The sequence below is a fragment of the Balaenoptera musculus genome, chromosome 4 (assembly GCF_009873245.2).
Source record: "Balaenoptera musculus isolate JJ_BM4_2016_0621 chromosome 4, mBalMus1.pri.v3, whole genome shotgun sequence".
Classification (NCBI taxonomy): Eukaryota; Metazoa; Chordata; class Mammalia; order Artiodactyla; family Balaenopteridae; genus Balaenoptera; species Balaenoptera musculus.
Genome location: NC_045788.1, coordinates 5460243 through 5483657, shown reverse-complemented (window position 1 = coordinate 5483657; position 23415 = coordinate 5460243). Strand labels below are relative to the sequence as shown.

General features: G+C 36.7%; 1 protein-coding gene across 4 annotated transcripts in view; it reads right to left on the bottom strand.

The window, feature by feature from the left end:
- The window catches only part of ZNF385D (zinc finger protein 385D), a 953569-nt gene that overhangs the window by 24826 nt on the left and 905328 nt on the right, over window positions 1-23415 (bottom strand). For all 4 annotated transcript variants that reach the window (XM_036851515.1, XM_036851514.1, XM_036851517.1 and 1 more), the window contains one exon: window positions 6025-6258. In XM_036851515.1, coding sequence (XP_036707410.1) covers window positions 6025-6258 — 234 coding nt within the window. The remainder of the gene's footprint in view (window positions 1-6024; window positions 6259-23415) is intronic.

Below are 23415 nucleotides of genomic sequence, written 5' to 3'. Positions count from 1 at the left end.
TCTTGATTTGTACCTACCAATATGGCGGCCTTTAGTCAGAGACGCTCTTGAGCACTTGATATGAGGTTACTGCAGCTGAAACTGAACAGGTAATTAATTTAAATTTAAATAGCCACCTAAGGCTAGTCGTTATCATATTAGACAGTACAGCTCTCCTGCTCAAGTATGCCCTGCATGAACATGCGTAACATGGAGGCCTATGGGGCTGAATTGGTTTTTTAAACATTTGTAGAAAGTTTGAAGAAGGCACAACAGCAGACTTGTGATAGAAGAGTCTGTATCTGTAATTCCCATCCAGTTGAAGTCTTACCATTACCCTAGAAGATGCTGAAGAGGAGTGGCAGATAATCTTTGGGCCTTAATAATAATAAGGCCATAAACATGGGCCACCCTGGTTGACTGGCTTAAATGAGTTTTGTACTTGAAACATGAAAGGACAGATCTCTGGATGAAACAAGTCTTTACACATTCTCTTCCTGAACACAGAGGCACAAACTAGACCAGGGCTTCCTAAAAGGCAACTCCTGTGCTTTGCTCAGATTTATACTCTCAGTGAGCAACACATGGTAGACAATCAGTGAAGATTAGTGAAGTATTAGATATTTATAAAGCTCAACAAACACAACAAACTCTCTGGAAAGAGATTTATAAGCTCAGGCTCTGAAATGGTATAAGTCAGAATTTACCTCTATCAGCTGAGTAGTTTCAATTTACTTGTGCCTCAATGTCTGTAGCTATAGAAAAAAAAAATATCTCCTCTACTGAAGTATTGTATTAGATGCATTTTTTTATCTTAAGCATTATTTCTGGCATGCCCACGTGCTCAAGAAATTTTAGTCAATCTTCTTCTTAACATTGATTTTGTGCTTAGGCAAAAATTTAGAAATTCCATCCTTTGATAACATGTCATTTCTATATATTAAAACTTAGTGAGCTTAAAAATAAGCTCTGTGTAGGGACAGAAGAGCTGGAATGAGCTTAGTGAAAATGATCAAATGTTACCACTTTAAGTCATTACCAGAAAAATCTGCCCAAATTAGTAATGAGGGCTAATTATAAAACATTCCAAAGTTTTTTTCAATTATATAGAGAAAATCATCAAAAATAGCTAAGCAAAGCATTACCTAGTAGGATGTTTGGGGGGAATTTCTTTAAAGAAAAAGACAAAACATATCTTTTTTTTTTTTTTTAACATCTTTATTGAAGTATAATTGCCTTACAATGGTGTGTTAGCTTCTGTTTATAACAAAGTGAATCAGTTATACATATACAATATGTTCCCATTTCTCTTCCCTCTTGCATCTCCCTCCCTCCCACCCTCCCCATCCCACCCCTCTAGGTGGTCACAAAGCACCGAGCTGATCTCCCTGTGCTATGCAGCTGCTTCCCACTAGTTATCTATTTTACATTTGGTAGTGTATATATGTCCATGACACTCTCTTACCCTGTCACATCTCACCCCACCCCCTCCCCATATCCTCAAGTCCATTCTCTAGTAGGTCTGTGTCTTTATTCTCGTCTTGCCACTAGGTTCTTCATGGCCTTTTGTTTTTTTTTTTTTTCCTTAGATTCCGTATATATGTATTAGCATACTGTATTTGTTTTTCTCTTTCTGACTTACTTCACTCTGTATGACAGACTCTAACTCCATCCACCTCATTACAAATACCTCCATTTCATTTCTTTTTATGGCTGAGTAATATTCCATTGTATATATGAGCCACATCTTCTTTATCCATTCATCTGTCGATGGACATTTAGGTTGCTTCCATGTCCTGGCTATTGTAAATAGAGCTGCAATGAACATTTTGGTACATGACTCTTTTTGACCTATGGTTTTCTCAGGGTATATGCCCAGTAGTGGGATTGCTGGGTCGTATGGTAGTTCTATTTGTAGTTTTTTAAAGAACCTCCATACTGTTCTCCATAGTGGCTGTATCAATTTACATTCCCACCAACAGTGCAAGAGTGTTCCCTTTCCTCCACACCCTCTCCAGCATTTATTGTTTCTAGATTTTTTGATGATGGCCATTCTGACCGGTGTGAGATGATATCTCATTGTAGTTTTGATTTGCATTTCTCTAATGATTAATGATGTTGAGCATTCTTTCATGTGTCTGTAGGCCATCTGTATATCTTCTTTGGAGAAATGTCTATTTAGGTCTTCTGCCCATTTTTGGATTGGGTTGTTCATTTTTTTGTTATTGAGCTGCATGAGCTGCTTGTAAATCTTGGAGATTAATCCTTTGTCAGTTGCTTCATTTGCAAATATTTTCTCCCATTCTGATGGTTGTCTTTTGGTCTTGTTTATGGTTTCCAAAACATATCTTTTATAATACGCGTCTATAACACACAAATAAAAGAAGCCTTCCAGATCTCTTGAAAAGAGTATGTCCTCTTAGGGTGTTTCAAGCACTCTTAGACTGTTTTGTGAATCACGTGAAATAAGTCAGACAGAGAAAGACAAATATCATATGATATCACTCACATGTGGAATCTAATTTTTAAAAAATGATACAAATGTAGTTATTTACAAAACAGAAAGACTCATAGATTTTGAAAACAAACTTATGGTTACCAAAGGGGAAATGGCATGGGAAAGGAAATTAGGAGATTGGGATTGACATATACACATCACTATATATAAAATAGATAACCAATAAGGACCTACTGTATCGCACAGGGAACTCTACTCAATATTCTGTAATAACCGATATGGGAAAAGAATCTGAAGAAGAATGGATATATGTATATGTATAACTGATTCACTTTTGCTGTACACCTGAAACTAACACAACATTGTAAATCAACTATACTTCAATAAATGTTTTTAAAAATGCATTTTCCAAGATTAAGAGAAAAACATGTTTTGAAGGTGGCTGGCTTCCCATGAACAGACCGTAAGTGCATAACTCTCCGCTCGGTGCTATAGCCCTGATTCCATGCCTATGATGTATTTCTAAAAGGATAAAGAAGAAAAACACTTAGAATTACAATTTAAATGCAAAGGACACATCTCCCCATGCTGCAGCCTGGTTGCTTCTGAGCAAAATTGATATTCAAACTTGGTTTCCCGAAAAACACAGCCCAATCTTAACAGTATTTTCCTAATATCTGGCTCTAAGAAGTAATTGGAGAAGTCTTTTAAAGTTATATTGACAGGGTGGGGATGCAGTGGGTGGCGTGGTGATTGTGGTCTGCCCTGTGTGTAGCTAGGAAGGGGGTCCTTAAAGAGAATTAGAGAACAATGATTAAACGGACTATCCAAAGGGGGTCCGCTTTCCACCAGTGCCATGATCTGGTAACTCTAAATAATGTCGGTGATAAGGACTCTTCCCTGAAGAATATTTCATTGGTCTATATTCTAAACAATGGCGGTGGTTACTGCTGAGATTTAGTATATACTAAATTAGCACATCATCTGCTCCATGGAAATTAGTTTGTAGAACTCTCCATTTTATGGTCATCCCCAGAAACACACAAATTCGGTTACAAGCTTTAGTTTCACTAATCATTTCATAGCGGTTCGAAATCCTTTGAGCTCACAAAGGCTGCAATTCATGCCCTTGGGTTACTACCTATGTTTCATGAAAACAGCAGATTATAAATGAATAATGATAGTCCTGAGATTGTAAAGATAAGACACAGAATTTGAGTTAATTTAGTTCTGTCATTCTATGTGATCACTTGAAGGTTTTAAGGGTGAAAGAGTGGAAGCTGGGCGGTGGACTGGCTTTGGTGGGTAAGGTCCAGTTTGCCCACATTGGTAGCTGGCTGCGCTGGCCGCCTTCCCTGCCCTATCTCCTTTCCCAACTCCACTAACCTGGTCTCTTCATCTCCCTAAAAACTATTTGCCCTGACATCCTTGTCTCAGAGTCTGCTTCTCATGGAACCCAAACTAGAACCCACCACAATAATCCTATGATGAGACTTACAAGGACCACTCCTACTCCTGACAGGAGAGGGTCATACGCAGAGCCTTGCCCTCTACAATCACCCCGCAGTTTTACCAACATCACACCCCGAGGGGAAGATCTCTGAAGCAGGAAGGGAAATACAGGAACCAAGAACCCCAAGTAGCACCTTGGAGGGAAGGGAAGTGGCCGCAGTCCCCCGACTGGGCTGAAGGCTTGGAGGGGACACCCTTAGAAAGGGATTCAAGTAAGGGTCACAATCAAAATCATGTCTTAAACTCCCAGGTGAGAAGGTTACACTAGTTCTCAGCTCTGCCTGCAAAACACTTGCCAGGTTTTTTGTTTTGGTTTTTTTCTTTTCCCAAACACTATAGCTTCCCAGGCCCTGGATATACAATAAATCAGAATCAAATAAATATATATGCATTTATATATAAACATATGGATATATTTTACATTCACATAAAATATATATATATATACATAAAGCTCCAACGGCAATTCTTACACACGAACCAGAGATGACCGTAGAACTGTAATATGGAAAATGTTGACCTGATATGATATAAACAAATAAGTCATCCCTTCTTTGCCTGCTAATCAGATGTTTCTGATCAGAATTCGGAAAGGACATCCAAGTTCTTTGTAAATTAACTCCAACCTCAAAGGCTATGGTTTGTTTATCTGTCAAAATAGATCCTCCCTCAGAATGAATGTGTTTCTCTGTCACTATGGGGGGATGATCAAGAATTCTGGAAAAGTAAATGGATTTCCAATGATGCCCATGCTTTCCCAGTGATCTCACATTCAGGAAGAACATATTCGCAGGAGTAAACAGAGGACAAATCTGAATGATACAGGTTCTGACTTGGGGCCAGATGCTATTCTGTGTCTCCCAGCCCCTGAACTCATGAACTCTCCCTGACTACAACTCATGTTGCCTGCAGGAGAAGGATGTGTGCGGAAAGAATTGTCCTCCTTCTGCAATTACCCCCTTAGAGTCTTGAAGTCAGTACTTGAATATTACGCGTGCAGCACAATGATTGGTCGATGACGCCATCAACACACAGCTGCACTATTAACTCAGGGTATGATTCACAAATGATTCTTTTTCTATTGTAATTGCTGACAGAGTCCTCGCAATGAACCCAGTCTTTTAGAGAAAAACTGATCTTGGGACAAAGGGCTGGCTAAAATCTCAGGCAGGATATAAATAAATAAATAAACAAAACAATAAAATCTTTATCTATTTAAATCAATATAGATATACTCTATATCTGTATCTAGTTAGATAGGTTCAGATATAGATATATAACATCTTTAAATATAGATATAGATATAAACATAGATGTATAGAAAGAGCAGGTAGATGGAATCAAAATATATCAGGAGGGAATTCCATCCCGGCTTACCAGTATTTTCTGTTATGCTATTTGAAAGTTTAGTGTTAGTTAGAGAGACCTGGGTTTGAATAATGGCTCTGTCACCTAACTGGTCATGTGTCTTCTCTGAGCCTCAGTCAAAACAAAGGAATAGTATCTTTACGTTGTCAGAAAAAATAAATAAAATATTATATGTAGATATCATGGCTGCCTCTAAGAAGTATTTTCTTAAGTTTAATTGTCCAGCTCATATAGATTTAGCCCAAAAAACATTATTTGCCATAAAAACCATAATAGGGAGGTTTTTAACCAAAAGTGAATGGAGTTATGCAACCAACTTTTGCAACTATATTATTGGTGCAACTTCAGAAAATTTCAGTTACAAGCAAATGTGTGGAAGTAACATAGCAATCTAGAAATCATATAAATGCAAAGCTGACACTTCAGAATTATATTTTAGTGTCTCTCTTAATGTTTATAAAACACAAACACACATCCATACACACAAACACATATACAGCATGGCAAGGGAGTCCTGGAAACCCTTCCTTGCCCCCCTGTAAATGACACTTTGTTTGTCATTTTTACTTTTTAATGGTTAATCAATTCCATGTAATAATTGCCAGTTTTCTGCCTCCCCCTCTGTCCCCTGCTGCAAAAGATCTAATCTATTCAGAGGAAGATAATTGCAGAGCTGTTGAGACAGAAAATAAATCGCTGCATCTCACCACTGTTGTGCGCCTCCAGCTGTGAGGTGGAGTTGACAGCAACCTTGCATAGAGAACAGTAAAGCAGCCGTTTTGCCTTTTCTTCCTCAGTCTCCGTGGAAGGACAGGAGCTATTGCCAGTGGCTGTCGTGGGGCTTTTCTCCACTTTAGAAGTGATCTCAGTTGTCATAACGCTGCTTTTGCGAATTTCCACAGTTGTCGTCGTTGATATTGCTGGTGTCCCTGTGGTACTGTCTGCAGTCAAAGTAGCACAGAAGAAAAGGCAAAAACAGTGGTATTACCTTTCCCTATTCGAAAGTGTATCACTAATATTACATTCTGCTAATAATGATAAGAACAGCTAGCAATTGTTGCTTGTCAACTATGTGTCAATCATCTCCTGAGGAAATGTACATAGATGACCACTTATAGTTTTGTCTATTGATATAACACATTCGGACAATTCTAGAAAATATATACAAATAGGCTTTAACGTTTTTCCATGGGGTAAATAAACATATTCACAAATTTCTCTTGTTAACATACGGCCTTAGTAAAATAATCTTTACAGTGCATTGTGCTTTGTATATTTCTACAAGGATGGCTTAAAAAAAATAAAATGGAGGATAAATGTTTTTAAGATATCTTAATTTTTCTTTACTACTTGTCTTTCTATTTTCCTTCGACATCTCTTTCTTTAATTAAAAAATAGGTAAAATAGGTACTGATCCTCCTGTGTATGCTTGGGCAAAATATAGAAAAAAAAAAGAACCCTGATATCATATCGCTTTGGCCAGATCAAAGGTTTAGAAAATCATTGCCTTATTTACAAAGAGTTGTATATTGGACAGGTACAAAAATCATCCATACACAAATAAGACGAATTCTAATCTAGCATAATTTATTAAATGTATGCTCTGCACCAGGCTGTATTCAGGGAGCTTGTGACACGAAAGTATTCAAACATCAACAGCCATTCTTTATAATTCTTTATAAGGCATTCACAGACTGGTCACACCATGTTAATGTCACAGCTTTCAAGAGCTTGATGACCAAGAAAGTGTTGATGCGCTGTAACCCTACAACCCTTCTGCCTCTGAAGTCTGATTCTGAAGCTGGAGAGGTCAACCTCCAAAGTAAGACTACCTTGTCCTAACTTCACTTGGGTGTACACAGCTCCCAACCCAAACAGGCTAGTTAACACGATGTCAGCAATGTCTGCCATACCCAACAATGAATTGCAAATGAGCCCTATGCCCTGTGCTTTCTATTTTTATATTACTTTTTGCTGCCTCCTGGCTGGCTAGTTCTTAACCTCTTATTCAAACTATTCCCAGGCTGTCTCTCCAGCCACAGCTGCTCTTGGAATTGTTTCTCATTCCATATGCTGCTGTGGTCACTATCTAATGCCACACTGTAAAGTCCATGATAAATGGAGTGGGCAGTGGCTGTAAAGGACAGTGGTCTACCTGCAATGAAGTGTTGTCCTCATAAACGCTTACTTCTTTTTAGTTTATGTTATCAAGATGCCTTGTAACTTGGATTTGCCCTTTGATCCAGAGAGAGAGGTGGGAATATGGGTGAGGTTGCTTATGGCTTCTTTCCCAAATATGGCAACAGACACACTAGTCAATCAGAAGAGAAATGGGTTCTTGTCTTTTTTTTAAGTTAATTAATTAGTTTTCATTAAAAATTTTTTTATTGAAATATAGTTGATTTACAATGCTTCAGGTGTACAGCAAAGTGATTCAGTTATATATATATATGTGTGCATATGTATACATATAATATATACTTTTATATATGTGTGTATCTATATATATTCTTTTTCAGATTCATGTTGAGGGCTATTGTATAAAACAGTTCATCTGGCTCTTCCCTTTGCCTGACACTTTCTATACTTTTAATCACTTATTTAGCTGTAAAACCATTAAGTAAGTCCCCTGCAGTGTCGTGGAGAATATCCTCCAACCATGTTAGGAAAAAAAAAAAAGAAACATAGTGCCATGACTAGTCTCTCTCATGGCTAGAGAAAAATAAATAAAATTATCCTAACACCAAATTTTGCCAGCAGAATACATTTATTTCCTTGAACACTGAGAGGCCCACTTCCTGATTGGTGTTTACTTGCCTACTAAGATACCAACATTAAAATATCAGGTAATTGCCAGAAAATATTTCTGAGAATCTAGATATGGCATAAAACACAACAACCAACTTGAGATGGTCCAGTAGGCATCACTGCGCCCAGCAAACCGGAAATTATTCCTTGAAAGCATGTGCATGAGTGTCTGTGAACAAATAGCAAATGGCCAGTTCATTTGCTAAGTGTTTTATATATGTAATTTCATTTAACCGTCACACATACTTTTGAAAATGAAGAAATTTCAGAAGTTAAGGAAACTTCCAAACGTCACACAAGTAGTATATGGTGAGTCAGGACACAGTGTTTCATGGAATTAAGAAATTAGGGATTTGGGGAAAAATGTATTGTGAATGATGCTCTTGGCCATAATAATGAACCTCCATAGTAAGGTCACAAAGAGTAGTGGGCTAAAACCACTCAATTGTTTTTATGATCAGTTCTATGGGAAGTGACAACCATAAAGACAGGTATAATTAAACTTATTGTGGCCACTTGCTGGAGCCAGAGTGTGATACTGTAGGTATTTATTTCATTTAAATCTAAATAAGGATATCCCTAGTAGTACCCTACTTCTAACAATTTTCCTCTGGATTGACAATGTTTATTTTATGTCTTGATCCGAAAATTTTACATTGCATAGATTATAGTAATCTTAAGCCAACTTCTCTATTTACAGTGAAATTCATAACAAAAGTATAGAATAAACATAACCATGGATCTTCCAATCTCTGTGACAGCTACATCAGCGTCATTCCTAATCCCAGAGGATAATGTACATTTATACCAAGGACACCAAAGATTAGAGACACCAGACTGTCTATGTCCGGGGCTTAGTGAAGTATTAATATCGATATTTCTTAAGGCAAGTCCCTTGCAGGAGACAGGCTTAGGGGAATTAGTATCAAAATGCTTAACTTCGGCACTTCTTACTTTGTTGCATCTTTCAGACCACATAGCTGAACAAAGATCTGCGAATTTTCTCAAGCTTGCGGTTAGTTTGAAAGAAATACAAACAGTTATATGCTTGACATTAAATTTCATATGTAGATCTTGAGTCCACAAAGATAAGAGTACTATTAATTTATAACAAGACATGAATTTTTCACTTACTCTTCATTTGCCAGTAGTAAAGAGGACTTTTTTTTTTTAAAGTAAAGTAAATATATTTTAAGATTATGCCACAAAAGAATCAACTATTTCATTTAGTTGGCCCTTGGTATCTGGGGGTTCTGTATCTGCGGATTCAACCAACCAAGGATCGAATATATATATTTTTTAAATCCCATAAACTTCCAAAAAACAAAACCTGAATTTATTGTGGGTAGGCAACTATTTACATAGCATTTACATTGTATTTGCAACTAGTTACATAACGTTTACATTGTATTAAGTATTGTAAGTAATTCAGAGATGATTTAAAGTAAATGGGAGGATGTGTGTAGGTTATATGCAAATACTACGTCCTTTTATATAAGGGACTTGAGCATCCATAGATTGTGGTAACCACAAGGGTTCTGGAACCAATCTCGTGCAGATAAGGATGACTGTACTTTGCATAGAAAATTACATAGAGCAAAGATATTTTCCTTCGTATGGTACATTAAATTACCAATTATACATAACACCTATCCAGTAATTAAAATAAAATTTTATATCATTGATCATGTTAATAGCATATACTCTTGCTAGGATGTGATGAGAATTACCTCTGTGATCTTCCTCCTAAAACTCATAACCCCTGTCTAACCATGAGAAAAGCATAAACAAACCTAAATTTAAGGACATTCTACAAAATTCCTGACCAAGAATCCTCAAAAATATTAAGGTCATCAAAACAAGAAAAGTCTGAAAAGCTGTCACAGTCCAGACAAGTCTAAGGAGACAGGATTACTAAATATAATGTGGTGTCCTGGTTGGGATCCTGGGGCAAAAAAAAAAAAAAAAAAAAGAATGTAAGGAAACTAACACAACATTGTAAATCAACTAAACTCCAATATAAAATAAGAAATTAAATTCAGAAAAAGATGTGGTACATACACACAATTGTAACAGTCAGATGAAGAAAGACAAATACCAAATGATTTCACTCCTAGGTGGAATCTAAAAAACCAGAACAGAGGAACAAACAAAAGAAAACAAAACCAAACTCATAGATACAGAGATTAGATAAGTTGTTACCAGAGGGGAAGGGGGGTGAAGGTGGGCAAAATGTCTAAAGGGGGTCAACGATATGGTGATGGGTGGTAACTAGACTTATGTTGGTGATCACTCTGTAGTGTATACAGATGTTGAATTGTAATGCTGTTTACCTGAAACTTACATAATTTAAACAAATAAAAAAGAAAACAAAAAAAACTTTAGGTATAAACTTATGAAATCAGAATGAAGTATGGACTCCAGGTAATAATATATCAATATTTGTTCATTAGCTTTGACAAATACACCATAGTAATGTGAGATGTTAATAATAAGGGAAACTGAGAGCATATACGGGAACCCTCTGTCGTGTTTTGTACCTTTTCTGTAGATTTAAAGGAGACTAAAATTAGAAGTTTATTTATTTTAAGAAAAATAGAATTATAACCAGTCAACAAATAGTGCATCATTTCGGTTACTTTCTAGAATCATAGTCAAAAGGGATCTTAGTGGTTTCATGGTATAGCTTTCTAGGTTTTTAGATTAGGAAATTTCAGTAAAACTGGGACTTGACATTGCATCTCCCAATTCCAAATCCTTATTGCAATTCCAGATTGTTATTCTATGTTGCAATGACTCATGTATCTGAACTTCCCTCCATCAACATTTATTGAGCCGCTATTTTGTGCTAGGAGATGGGAAGGATAATAGATGCCCATTATGTGCTGAGTGGTTCATGAGACATCCCATAATGACTTGGAATAATAATAATAATAAACTTAACAACCTTTATCAGTTTTGTCCATTGCTATATCCTTGCACTTATACTTGGCATAAAAAGGCAGTCAATAAATATTTATTGAAAGAAAGCAATGAATGAATAAATGAATGAATGAATGAACAAAACACAATTATTATAGCTTATGATGGTAAAAACAATTTCAAAGCATTTATAGGTATTAACTCATTCAATCCTCATAAAAAACTAAGAGGATAAATTAGGAGTTTGGGATTAATAGAGACACACTACTATATATAAAAAAGATAAACAAGGACCTACTGTATAGCACAGGGAACTACACTCAATATCTTGTAATAACATATAATGGAAAAAAATCTTAAAAATAATATATATATAATATACAAAGTAATATAGAATATATAAATATATGTACATATATATGTATATATATATGACTGAATCACTTTGTTGAACACCTGAAACTAACACAACACTGTAAATCAACTATACGTCAATTAAAAAAAACAAAGATGGGCATACGATTTTTATCCTCATCTTAGAGAAGAAATTGAGGTATGGAGAGATTTGGGAACTTGCACAATGCCAGAGCTGCCAGCTGAAGTACAATGATTTGAATTCAGACAGTCTGGCTCAGAAGCACAAGCTCTTCATTTATTTTTCATTGCTAAAATTTTGATTTTGTTCGTAAAAGAACTGACTATATTCCTTTCAGTTAATTCCAATTAGTCGTGATTTATTATGAGTGTTGGAAGATAGAATCTTAAAAATTTGACTTAAAAAAAACTGAACTTGGCCCGAGCTAGAGTCAATCGTTATGCCCAATCATCCATTTATGCTAATGTATTAAGTTGCTGGAGTCCATTTAGAAGGAGAGGAGAAAAAAAAACCTACAGCTCTCAAACAACCTCTTCTGCAAAATGATAAGAGTAACGCACAAGCCGTCCTTATTGCACTTTTTTCTTTTGTCTTTTCCAAAAGATGCAAAACTAGAATAACGATTCACTTTTCTTAATGTTTCCCAGATTCAGATTTCTTTGCGCTATTCAACCAATGACCCAATGGGAACAATCTATGTGACTGGGAGTCGAAAAGAATGGGTGCATTCCAGTGGGAAGGAACGGTTTGAGATGGCTGGGGTTTGCATTTCTGTGCCGTTTTTCCGCCAGTGCCCTCGAGCAAACATTCATTATTGTAACTGTCACTATTTGGCTTTGACATCAGAACAGATTGTTAATACTTTGTGGAATGGGGCTTTAGTGGAGAATGAAAGGAAAATTGTCAGTATTCAGAGTGGCCCATTTTGGCCCTCATTCTTATATAAAAACACTGTAAATACTTTTTTAAAAAATTCAAAAAGCATAAGAAAAGATTCCAGAAATAATCAACAACTTGAATTCTAGATAATAAAATGAAACAGCCAAGTTACATGGTCCAGGTAAGAAATTTATTCTCTTAGTTACAGATTTCATAACCCAACTGAGAGAACCAGATGTGAGTTATTTAAGTTTCCTCCCAGGTAACAGAAATTAATAGTATGTCCCAAAGATAATCATCATGTTTTCTGCTAGACTGAAGACTCAGAATGATACACAATTTATTTCCTTCTTCTCTGTGTGAAATGAAGTCTCAACCAGGCTTGCTAGCAAGTGAGAACAGCTGCTTCCTCTTAAATATGCTGACATTCTGAAGTATAAAAAGGTGCTTCATTACAAAAATTTAAAAATCCCAAGTTTTTAGAAATTATTACTGGTGGTTTCCTTCCTCTGGATTTCATCCAATTTGATCAACATTGACCGGGCATAGTACCAGCCTCTTAGACACAGGCAGGAATGGCCCCTGCACTGGCCTCCACGTATCACAAGCCACTGAAACAAAAGTCTATTTTTGCATTTTTTTGATCTTATAAAAACACTTTTTAGACAGTTTGATAACCAGCTGAGCAAATGGAAATTTTAATTAGAAAGGGAAGTGAGAGCTGGACTGGTGCCCCAAAGGCCAGAGTATTGAGTCTGAAAGTTCACAGGTTTGTGTGTGATTGTGTGCATAGATGTTTATGATTTGTGCATCTATGTGTGTGCATGTGTGTCTATGTGTGTGCATGTGTGTCTATGTGTGTGCATGTGTGGCTATGTGTGTGCATGTGTGTCTAGGTGTGTGCATGTGTGTCTAGGTGTGTGCATGCACGTCTAGGTGTGTGCATGTGTGGCTATGTATGTTGAGAGGTAAAAGGAGATCACAGCCTCTATCTGGAAACCACAGAAAAAGGTTTATTTTCAAATCACCAATCACCTCAAATCACCGAAAGGTATGTCTAGGCAAAGTCCCCCCAAAACATCCCCTCCCTCTATCCGCTATGGTGATACAGGAAATGCTTAAAATTGCTTGGGAATCCTGAGTCCACAAAATGAGGTTGGGGAGGAAGGATGCTTCCCCAGTGGGCTACCTGATTGGGGTGGGTCCAGTCACCACCCAGAGGACTGGCTTGGGGCACAGCTTCTGCCCTGTTCCTGCAGAGCTGTGTTATCATTCGGTAGGGCTCAGGGCTGACTCAGGCAGGGAGATTCTTTGAACTTCAGGTCACAAAGGCAATCCCTGGGTAAAGGCTGGGGGGCTGCCAGGGAAGCTTGAGGTACAGCTTGTAAACATTTAGCTATACACTGCATGGTCTCCATTTGAACTCTTGTCTTGGCCCTGAAACTTTTGGGGTGGACCTGACTGAACGCTCATGTGTCAGACCCTGTGTTAATCACTGGAGGTTAAAAAGTAAACATGATGTACTCAGCCATAAAAAAGAACGAAATAATGCCATTTGCAGCAACATGGATGCAACTAGAGATTATCATACTAAGTGAAATAAGTCAGACAAAGACAAATATATGATATCACTCATATGTGGAATCTAATTTTTAAAAATATGACACTGACACAAATGAACTTATTTATGAAACAGAAACAGACTTACAGATATCAAAAACAAACTTATGGTTACCAAAGGGGAAACGTGGGGCGGGGGAGGGATGAATCAGGAGCTTGGGATGAATGTACACACACTACTATATATAAGATAGATAACCAACAAGGACCTATTGTATAGCACAGGGAGAAAAGAATCTGAAAAAGAATGAATATATGTATTTGTGCAACTAATCACTTTGCTGTACACCTGAAACTAACACAACATTGTAAATCAACTCTACTTCAATAAAATTAAAAAAAAACAAAAGTAAACACAATGTCATTTGTGTACTAGAGTGACAGGGCCCCAATACCACAAGAGGGGAGGGAACAATGGATTTGCTCTCTTTGAGGAAGTAGAGCAGGAAGAGGCATCACCAGAAAATACCAGAAAAATACCTGTACTTCAAACTCTAACTTTATCACACCTCCAAAGTTCTGTTATTTGGAAGTGCCATGCAAAAAGTGATCCACTGATTAAAACTCTTAATGTCCTAAGGGCTCAGGTGAGTAATTCTTTCTACCTTTACATCCTTTGAACTAGAGTTCCCATGTCTTTTGTGCATCAGAAACTATAGGAAGGCAAGCGATTTCAAAAACTTACATAACAAAAATATCTAACTGCAACTTCTGAGATGTGTCCCAAAGCTGCCCAATCTACCATCTGTTTGAGGCAATTACATCAAGAGTAGATTCAGACTCAGGGATCCTGGTGATTGATCTGTTGAACTCACTTTGGGCCGTGTACACCAGGTGCAGCTTAGAACATAAATTATGCTGCTGAAAACTATTTTCAGAGCCTGTTGAAAGAAAGAGCTGATTCAACTTCTGGATTTTTCCTCTTGAAGCCAGGACTCATTAGTTTCATGGGGATCGGCCATTTTTTTAAGAGGATCATGTGATTTGAGAGGGTAACGTGAGATTACTTTCATTTTATAGGAACATTTATCAGGAATTTAGGTTATTCCTATCAATTCCTAAAATTGGCGGGGGGGGGGGGGGGGGTAAGAAGGCTAGAGAATCAGGTTGTCAGGTTAGCGAATGATGCAGAAGCCCTCAGAAGGTGGTGGTGGTCAGAGCCTGATCAAAGGATGCTTGACTTGGGACAGGAAGTAGAGAGTGGGGCTAATGTGAAGGAAAGAAGGCAAGAGGACCAGGCCAAGGAGAAGGGAGAGCAGAGGCTCTGGAAGCACCAAGGGCTCAGCAGGAATTACCCAGGTCCTGGGGAGTTAGGCGGGATCCAACAGTTGGCCAACAGAAGCTGAGACCTACTTTGTATCTTCTAACCTTAAATGTCCTTGACCTCAGAATGGAGGTCTCTAGTTTGTTTGTTTATGTATTTATTTATTTATTTTAAACTTCTAATTTTATATTGGAATATAGTTAACAATGTTGTGTTAGTTACAGGTGAACAATGAAGTGATTCAGTTATACGTATACATGTATCTATTCTTTTTCAAATTCTTTTCCCATTTAGGCTGTTACATAATAGTAGTTTAAACTGGGATTTCACCAAGTAAAAGCAGCATAAATCTAGGCGGTAGTCAGCGTCCCCCCCCCACCTCCAGCCCTACACACACACCCAACAGGAAAAGGCAGACAATTTAAAGGAGTGAAGCTGGGCAATTGACACTGATAGAATTACTCACTGTGGTAAACTGGAGAGCACATAACTCCACAAAAATGGGGGAGTTCATTGTACACTTCTGGTCAGCCATCTTAGAAATTGATGCCCCATTTTACCAGATGCTTTGATTATTATTTTTGTGAAAGCCAGAAAGTTTCATGTACAATTTCCAAATTGTAAGTGTTAGCAGCTGTGTGTGTGTGTGTGTGTGTGTGTGCGTGTGTGTGTGAGAACTCTTGTGGACCACAATCTTCTCTGTGGGCTGTGGGCTGCCACTTTGAAAGGTGCTCTCGCGACACTGTGTCTGTGCCCCAAACCCTGCTCATTTCCACAGTGGTTCTGAGACGCTGGGCTTATGACTGGCTTGAGGCTGTCCCCCAGAAGGCAAGGTCTCTGTTCCAAGGAGAGAAAGCTGGTTAGAGTTAGTCTTATTTTTTTCTTTACCAGATAGTTTGCCCTCATCTCTTTCTTTCAAGTTCACAAGCAGAGACTCATTCCAGGGCAGGAGCCTGACATGTCTCGCCAGCTGTGTGTAAAGGATTATGACTTAATATCCCAGTGTCACCTCAACATGACATCTCAATCAATATCTTATCACATTTCAGCCTTAGTTTCTCAAAGTCAATGGGGATTGTATTCCCTACTCCTACAGCTTATATTTAATATACTCCATATGCAACTATAACAAAGCTTGCTAGATATTTGGTAATTGATAAATACAGAGGCTGCTGTCAACAAATTTGTTCTGTTAGGTATTTGCCTTTCTTTCAAAAGTTGAGGTCGTACCCCCATAAGGCACTAGACTGAACATCGGCACAGCGATATAAATAGCAAATCTCTGACCTGCTAACCTAAGTTTTCATCCTAAATCATTTTCACCTTATAATTTTCTTTCACTCTATTTCCTCTGTGCTCTTTTGGCTGTCACAGCATCCAACAACGATGCAGCCAAGATGTTGGAAACTTTTGTGAATCAAAAATCATCCTGTTCCTGTAAACTAGTGGTTCCGAAACTTTACTATACATTGAACCACCTGGAGGTTTAATCAAACACAGATTGTTGATTACCACCCTTAGAGTTTATGGTTCCTAGGTCTGGGCTGTGGCCTGAATATCTTTATTTCTAGCAAATACGCCCATGTTTTTGCTGCTTCTGGGCTGAGGATGACACTTCAGGAACCACCACTGACAGACCTGTCAACTACTTTCTGATTTAGCTTAACTGGTCTCAGCACTAGAGCTATAATGACAATTAAATAGAAAGTCATGAATGTAAAAAAAGGGAAATAGAGATTGGGTGACCAAGGTCCTATTTTGCCTGTGACTAAGGGAGTTTCTGAGACATGGGATTTTTACTACTTTCAGGGAAAGTCCCTTGCAGGTCAGGACAAGTTAACCACCCTAAGAGGGAATTCAGAATAAATTAGAGAACAACTCTTAAAAAATATTTTAGATACCTGAACAAGCAATGACTATCTCTGCTGAAAGATGCAGTTTTGGGGATAGATGTGATTATAAATGAGGGAGGATGGAGACAATTCAGATCCTTGAAACAGAGAAGAATAACTATGGGGCTTAATTAACCTGCCATTTAGCCTTTAAACCAGGAACTCTTTTGTAAGATACAGTCTTCTCTTCCTAACTTAGAATCTGTGTGTTTCCAAGGAAATTTGTTTCCTACACCACTCACAGAATGTATACTTCATCCTTTCCAAACATAAATTAATCCAAAGTAAATTAATTCAAAACTAAGTTATTTGAACAAGTATCATATGATTTCACTTATATGTGATAAGTGATAAATAAAAGTGATACAAATGAACAGAAGCAGACTCACAGACTTAGAAAACAAACTTATGGTTACCAAAGGGGAAACATGGGGGGAGGAAGGATAAATTAGGAGTTTTGGATTAACATATACATACTACTATATATAAAACAGATAATCATCAAGGACCTACTGTATAGCACAGGGAACTCGATGCAATTATTTTGCAATAACCTATAATGGAAAATAATCTGAAAAAGAATCGATATATGTATATGTATAACTGAATCACTTTGCTGTACACCTGAAACTAACACAACATTGTATATCAACTATACTCCAATATAAAATAACAAGTAAATTTTTAAAAAAAGCAAAAAGCAAACAAACAAACAACCCAGGTTACTTGGAAGGCAGGACCACGAGGCCTTGGGAGAGTTGATTGAGTGGGTTCGACCACTGTACATACAACTGATAAGCACCAAGAAGAAGGGGTGAGTTTTGTCAGAATCTGTGAACTTTCTGATAAACATTACAAAAGGGAAAGAAAGAGGAAGACAAAAAGAAAATTCATTTATTCCAAAGCTATTTTAAGTAACTCAGATGCCACTAAAAGGCATAGGAAACTGCCTTTTTGGGTTTCTAATAGAGTTTTTTTTTTTTTTTTTCCCTTAGTAAGGCAGAAGGAAAAAGAAAATCTTTCCAAATCTACGAATGGTAGTTCCCCTCTTTCAAGAGTTTTCTGCAAGGAAAAAAAATTGCTGCGTGCCACAGTGACACTTCCCATTTCATTAATGAGGAGACACACGCACTGAAAAATTTCCAATCTGGCAAAAAGTCAAGGCAGAGTTTTACAACAATTGCATTTGGTAGTTTATCTGTTATATTTGTAAAGCAGTAATCTTCCTTCTGGCTGTGTGCTTTAGGTTAAAACTGAGGGTTTGCCTTGTGTGCTTAAATCTATAATATCTATTTAGAATTAGGACATGATAAATCATGAATTTTGAAAGCTTTTACTAATTGAAATTGAACACAGAGTGAGGGAGAGCCTGCTTTCTGACTAGTGAATTTAGAGCATGTGGAGAATTGAGAATGTGGAGACAGTCACTCCAAGCCATCTAGCTCACAAGTCCTTGCTGTACAATCCTGTTAGGAAGCCCAGATAATTAAAAGGAAGTAGTAACTGTCAGCTCTTCAAATTTTGTTGTACCGCAGAACTGTCCTGAAGATAAGAAAACAAGCTCTCATCATGGATGGCACAATGATAAAATATTTAGTGTGGATATATTTTAGAACATTAACCCATCTGATCTGGGGCATTTTATAGTATGTCTAAGAGTTACTTAGTAGTTTTCATTACAGTGTTAGCATTTCATAGATTGACTATGAAGAAAACATTTTAACCACCAGAAAGATACCATGATGTAACTGTTATATATTTGCCACACTCAGACATGTAGAATAATTTTTTTTTTTTTTAATTTCAGAGGACCAGGAAAGACGTTTTCAGAGAGTAAGTTCTATTGGACAAATTATGGGAAATGGTTGGCAAACATGAGAGAAATATAGAGAAAGAGAGGACCTTTAAAAAATCAAGAAAACATATTATATACACATATATTTTTAATAACAAGTTTTCAACAACTGCTAGGCATTCCATTTAAACTATAAACTGTGTTGTCTCAAGACTCAAACTACCCAAATTATTTCACCCAAAACAGCAATTTATTATTATTTTGCCCTCGTCAGGAAGGGCAAGAAGATGGGAGGTCATCACATAATACAATCACTTTTTGATAAAATTTCTCTCCTTAAAGAAGCTGTTTCCATGTAATGTTAATATACCTCAGCCAAGAAGATTTTAAGAGTTGGAGGACACATAAAAATTAAGAAAACTGTGCACATCAAAACAAACAGGAGAAATCAGAATTCTACTCATTATTTCTTTAAAAGTTGGCTGCTGAAAAATTAATAGAACTGCTTTGAAATCATAAAATTCTGGAGCAAATGCTTCTCTTCACAGCAAACCCAACAGACCTATTTCCAATATTCCTATTTTTAGCTACAGAAACCATATAAACCAGATTTTCATGAAATTCCAGGTATAGAATTGTCTCTCCTATTATAATCTCATAAACTATTACACAGTTCCAGAAATTCCAAGCTACAGCAGACTGCCTCTTGCACAAAAACTCATCATATTATGAAATCTTCTTTTTGTTTTTGAGAATACGTTGATTGTAATTGTATCACCATTTCACCAAAACACTAACTGAAACACTAAAAAACATATGTCAATCTCTCTTTTGTCTAAATGATGCAGAATAACTATTTGGATTTTCCTCAGGCCTTATTGAAGAGACTAGTTATTTTGGCGTTATTTCAACAGCTTCAAATCGAATTATTTATTTTGAGAGTATATTTAAGAAAAAAAAAAGGCTTATTCTTGGTTAGCTCTATCAACTAATATTTAATTCAACACTTTAAGATAAATATATTTTTAAAGTGGAGCTGTGTTAATAAAGAATACACTGTAGAAAAATTAATTTAACAATAAATTTTTATTATCTCTGATGGTTAGTCAGTATGGTAATTCTGACCCTGCAGAATGTTAAATATTTTTACAGCTACACAGGGATAGAAATCTAGTCTCAAGCAACCTGACCTCTCAAAGGATGATGGCAGTTCTATTCCATTTTGCCCTTTGGGAACTCATTTCATGAGTCAAATCAGAACAGTATATTAGAAACAATTTGATATGAATAGAAGTTCTGAGATTTCATCATTAATTTAGATAAGATACTTTAAATATATAATTCTTAAGCCTCAGGAAAGAGTCATTATTTTATTTAGAATATATACTTCTATAACTGTTTTTTTAATTTAATTTTTAGTTTCTATTGGAGTATAGTTGATTTACAATGTTGTGTTAGTTTCAGGTGTACAGCAAAGTGATTCAGTTGCACAAATACATATATTCATTCTTTTTCAGATTCTTCTCCCATATAGGTTATTACAGAATATTGAGTAGAGTTCCCTGTGCTATACAACAGGTTCTTGTTGATTATTTATTTTATATATAGTAGTGTGTATATTTTAATCCCAAACTCCTAATTTACCTGTTTTTAATGATCACTATTTCTAGTGATCACTATTAGATCACTAATAGATCACTATTTCTATTTCTATCACTTTGAACTCAAATCCAACTGTGAAAATTAAAATTAAAAGCCAGTACTCTGGGTAAACCACTCTGTTTTATAGATCACTTTTTTAAAGTTAATTTTCTTGGGAGAGAAGATTTTCATCTTATGTATCCTGTTTTCTGTAAACCTGTTTTAAATCAACACTGGGTTCTTTTGAAGAAGTTTCGCTAGAAGCGGAAAAGCCTACTGCAACATGTGACTGGTTCCATTCACGTCCTTTCTGGCAGCCTCTTGCTTGGGAGGGAAGCCAGGCCAAGAATGTGAGCAGTCCAGGGCTGGATGTGTGGAGTCAAAAGTCTGGGTGGGCAGAGAGTACCACATTGACGCCTGGCACTGGGAAGTCTGTTGCCAAGCAGTCCAGATCACAGCCAGGTCCCGACAGCCAATTCACAGGGCTGGAGAGAAAAGTCGGAGCCAGAAGGCAAGCTGGGTGAGAAGAAGCAGCTCTGGGGTATTTGAGGACGCGACTCAAGACCATGGCAGGTAGATGATGTGGTGACCTTGTCGGGTTATTTTTAGCATAATGGTTTTACCTCTTGGACAGCCCTGTCATGGTTTTACTGAGGAAAGAGTACTCATGGTTACCACCTGCAAGGGCAGGAGAGGCAGAGGAAGAGATGGGTGTGTGGGTCTGGTCTTTGGGTCTCATGCCCCTGGATCACACTGGGATGAACAGGCAGGTAGAACAAGGCTAGGCTCAAGCTCCTTTACTTTTTCCTCTTTTGTTCAACCTGCCTACTCCCAACCCCATCAAAAATAACAATGTAAATAATTAAAATAACACATGTATGTATGTATCTCTCCCTTTGAGATTTTAATTTGCTCCTGTAAGCTACCACTCATTGAAGGCATTTCTAGAGAAAGTAAAACTTTAAACTTTAAAAACTTTCCAGGTCAGCTGGGGGGTGCGGGAAGTGACCAAGGATTGGGCATGTCGACACACAGAGTTAAGTTGTATGATCTGGTTCATCTTTTCTCAGAAGCTCATCCAAAGAACATCATTGCTTAGGTCTAGCTTTGTAAAAATACAATGCTCTTTACCAAAACTGAAGCCCCATATAAATTCACCTAGGTATTTTAAGGGGACAGATAATCCTAAGGGTTGGGGGAATTCTTGAAGAATGTGCTTAGATATTGAAAAAAATAATGTATTGTAGTTTCACTTTATTTTTACTCAACACACGATTTATGTGCTTTTAGCACTGCCATGCCATAATATCAGTAATCATTTGCTTTTTACTTAACACTTCAGAAAATCTCCACTGTGACCTAACCTTCAAAACACAATTCCAAAGCCAGTAGAAGTCTCCTCACTGCTTGACTTGTCAATCTGGGTTGATAAATGTTTCCTCAGACTGGAAGTTTAATTAACTTAAGTTGAATAGATCCGAATGAGATAGAAATTATTTGTATTTGCTTATTAACTCTGTTTTTGGCAAGATAAGAGAGAACTAGAAAGAAAAGAAGGAAGAGAGAAAAGCAAGAGAGCCGTGTCTTATTTGCCCTTCTAAATTACAGATTTTATAAGGAAGGAACTTTTGTGAGTTTCTCCTCTTAAAGGATATTTTTATCAGTCAGTCCAGATGGATCGATATGATGAACCAACCCATAGAATTTGGATGAAATTCTTCTCTTTCGATCTTTGAAGGTCCCATCATCACAGATGTTCCATTTCTATTGAAGGATAAATCCTGTTAAGATTTCTGAGATGCTAACAGAAAAGGTGCCACCAGATATGATGATTTATGAATTCTGATGTGAATATCACTGAAACACACAAATGAATGGTAAATGCCAAAGAAGTCTACAGATGATTTTGCAAGATATATGTTATACAATACACCCAAAATGACAGATAATGCATCACTCAAAATGAGATAAAGACTGCTTCTTCAACTACTTTTATGTGTCATTATTTTTTGCTATTTTAAATTTTGCATGATACAGAGTGGCTCTCTCTAGGTAATCCAACAATCTAGCTGCCTCGTTTTATAGGTCCTTACTCTAAATGTCATTACTGTTACAGGAATCAGCTATTTGGTATAACAGTACACTTTCTCAAATGCAAACCTAAATAATTACAAAATTAAACAAATGTGTTATAAAGAAACCTTAAAAGATACAAAATAATAGTAATGTCCTACATTTGTTTGGTCTTTATGAGTTTTCAAACATATTTTGTAGACTCTTCTTTTTTTATACTCAGGAAAATACTGTGAGGTAGACATTAGAATTCTTATTTTATAAAAGAGAAAACTGGCTTACTGATATAACGTCACTTGTTAGAACCATATAGCTATTAATTAGGAAAGCCATTATCAGCGCCAAGATTTTTTTAGGGTTTATTGTCGCCACCTGGTTAAAAGAAAAATCTTTAACAGCAAGAGGTAAGTGTAAAAAAATACATAATATCAGTAGGACATTGCAGAATCATATAGAAGTAATTTTTTATTTCTACAAAAATATTATTGTTAAGACAATGTGTATGACTAGGACACACTATATATTTAATTTAGAACTAATTTTATAGCATTTAGAATAGAGGCATATATTAACATTTTTGTGTGGTAATATTACTATATTATTTAAATGTAATGAACCATGTTAGATTTTAATAGCTTAACATAGTTACTAAGGTTTCTAGCCTTACTTTTAGAAATTATAATCATTTAAAACATAAAAAAGACAGTATCATTTTAAAATAGGGGTTAGATACCATCACTCTTCTCCTCAAACTACCACAATGACTCCTTATTTTGCCCCAAGTCAAAGCCAGTGTCCAGCTAAAAGCTTTCTCCCTTACATCAGGGG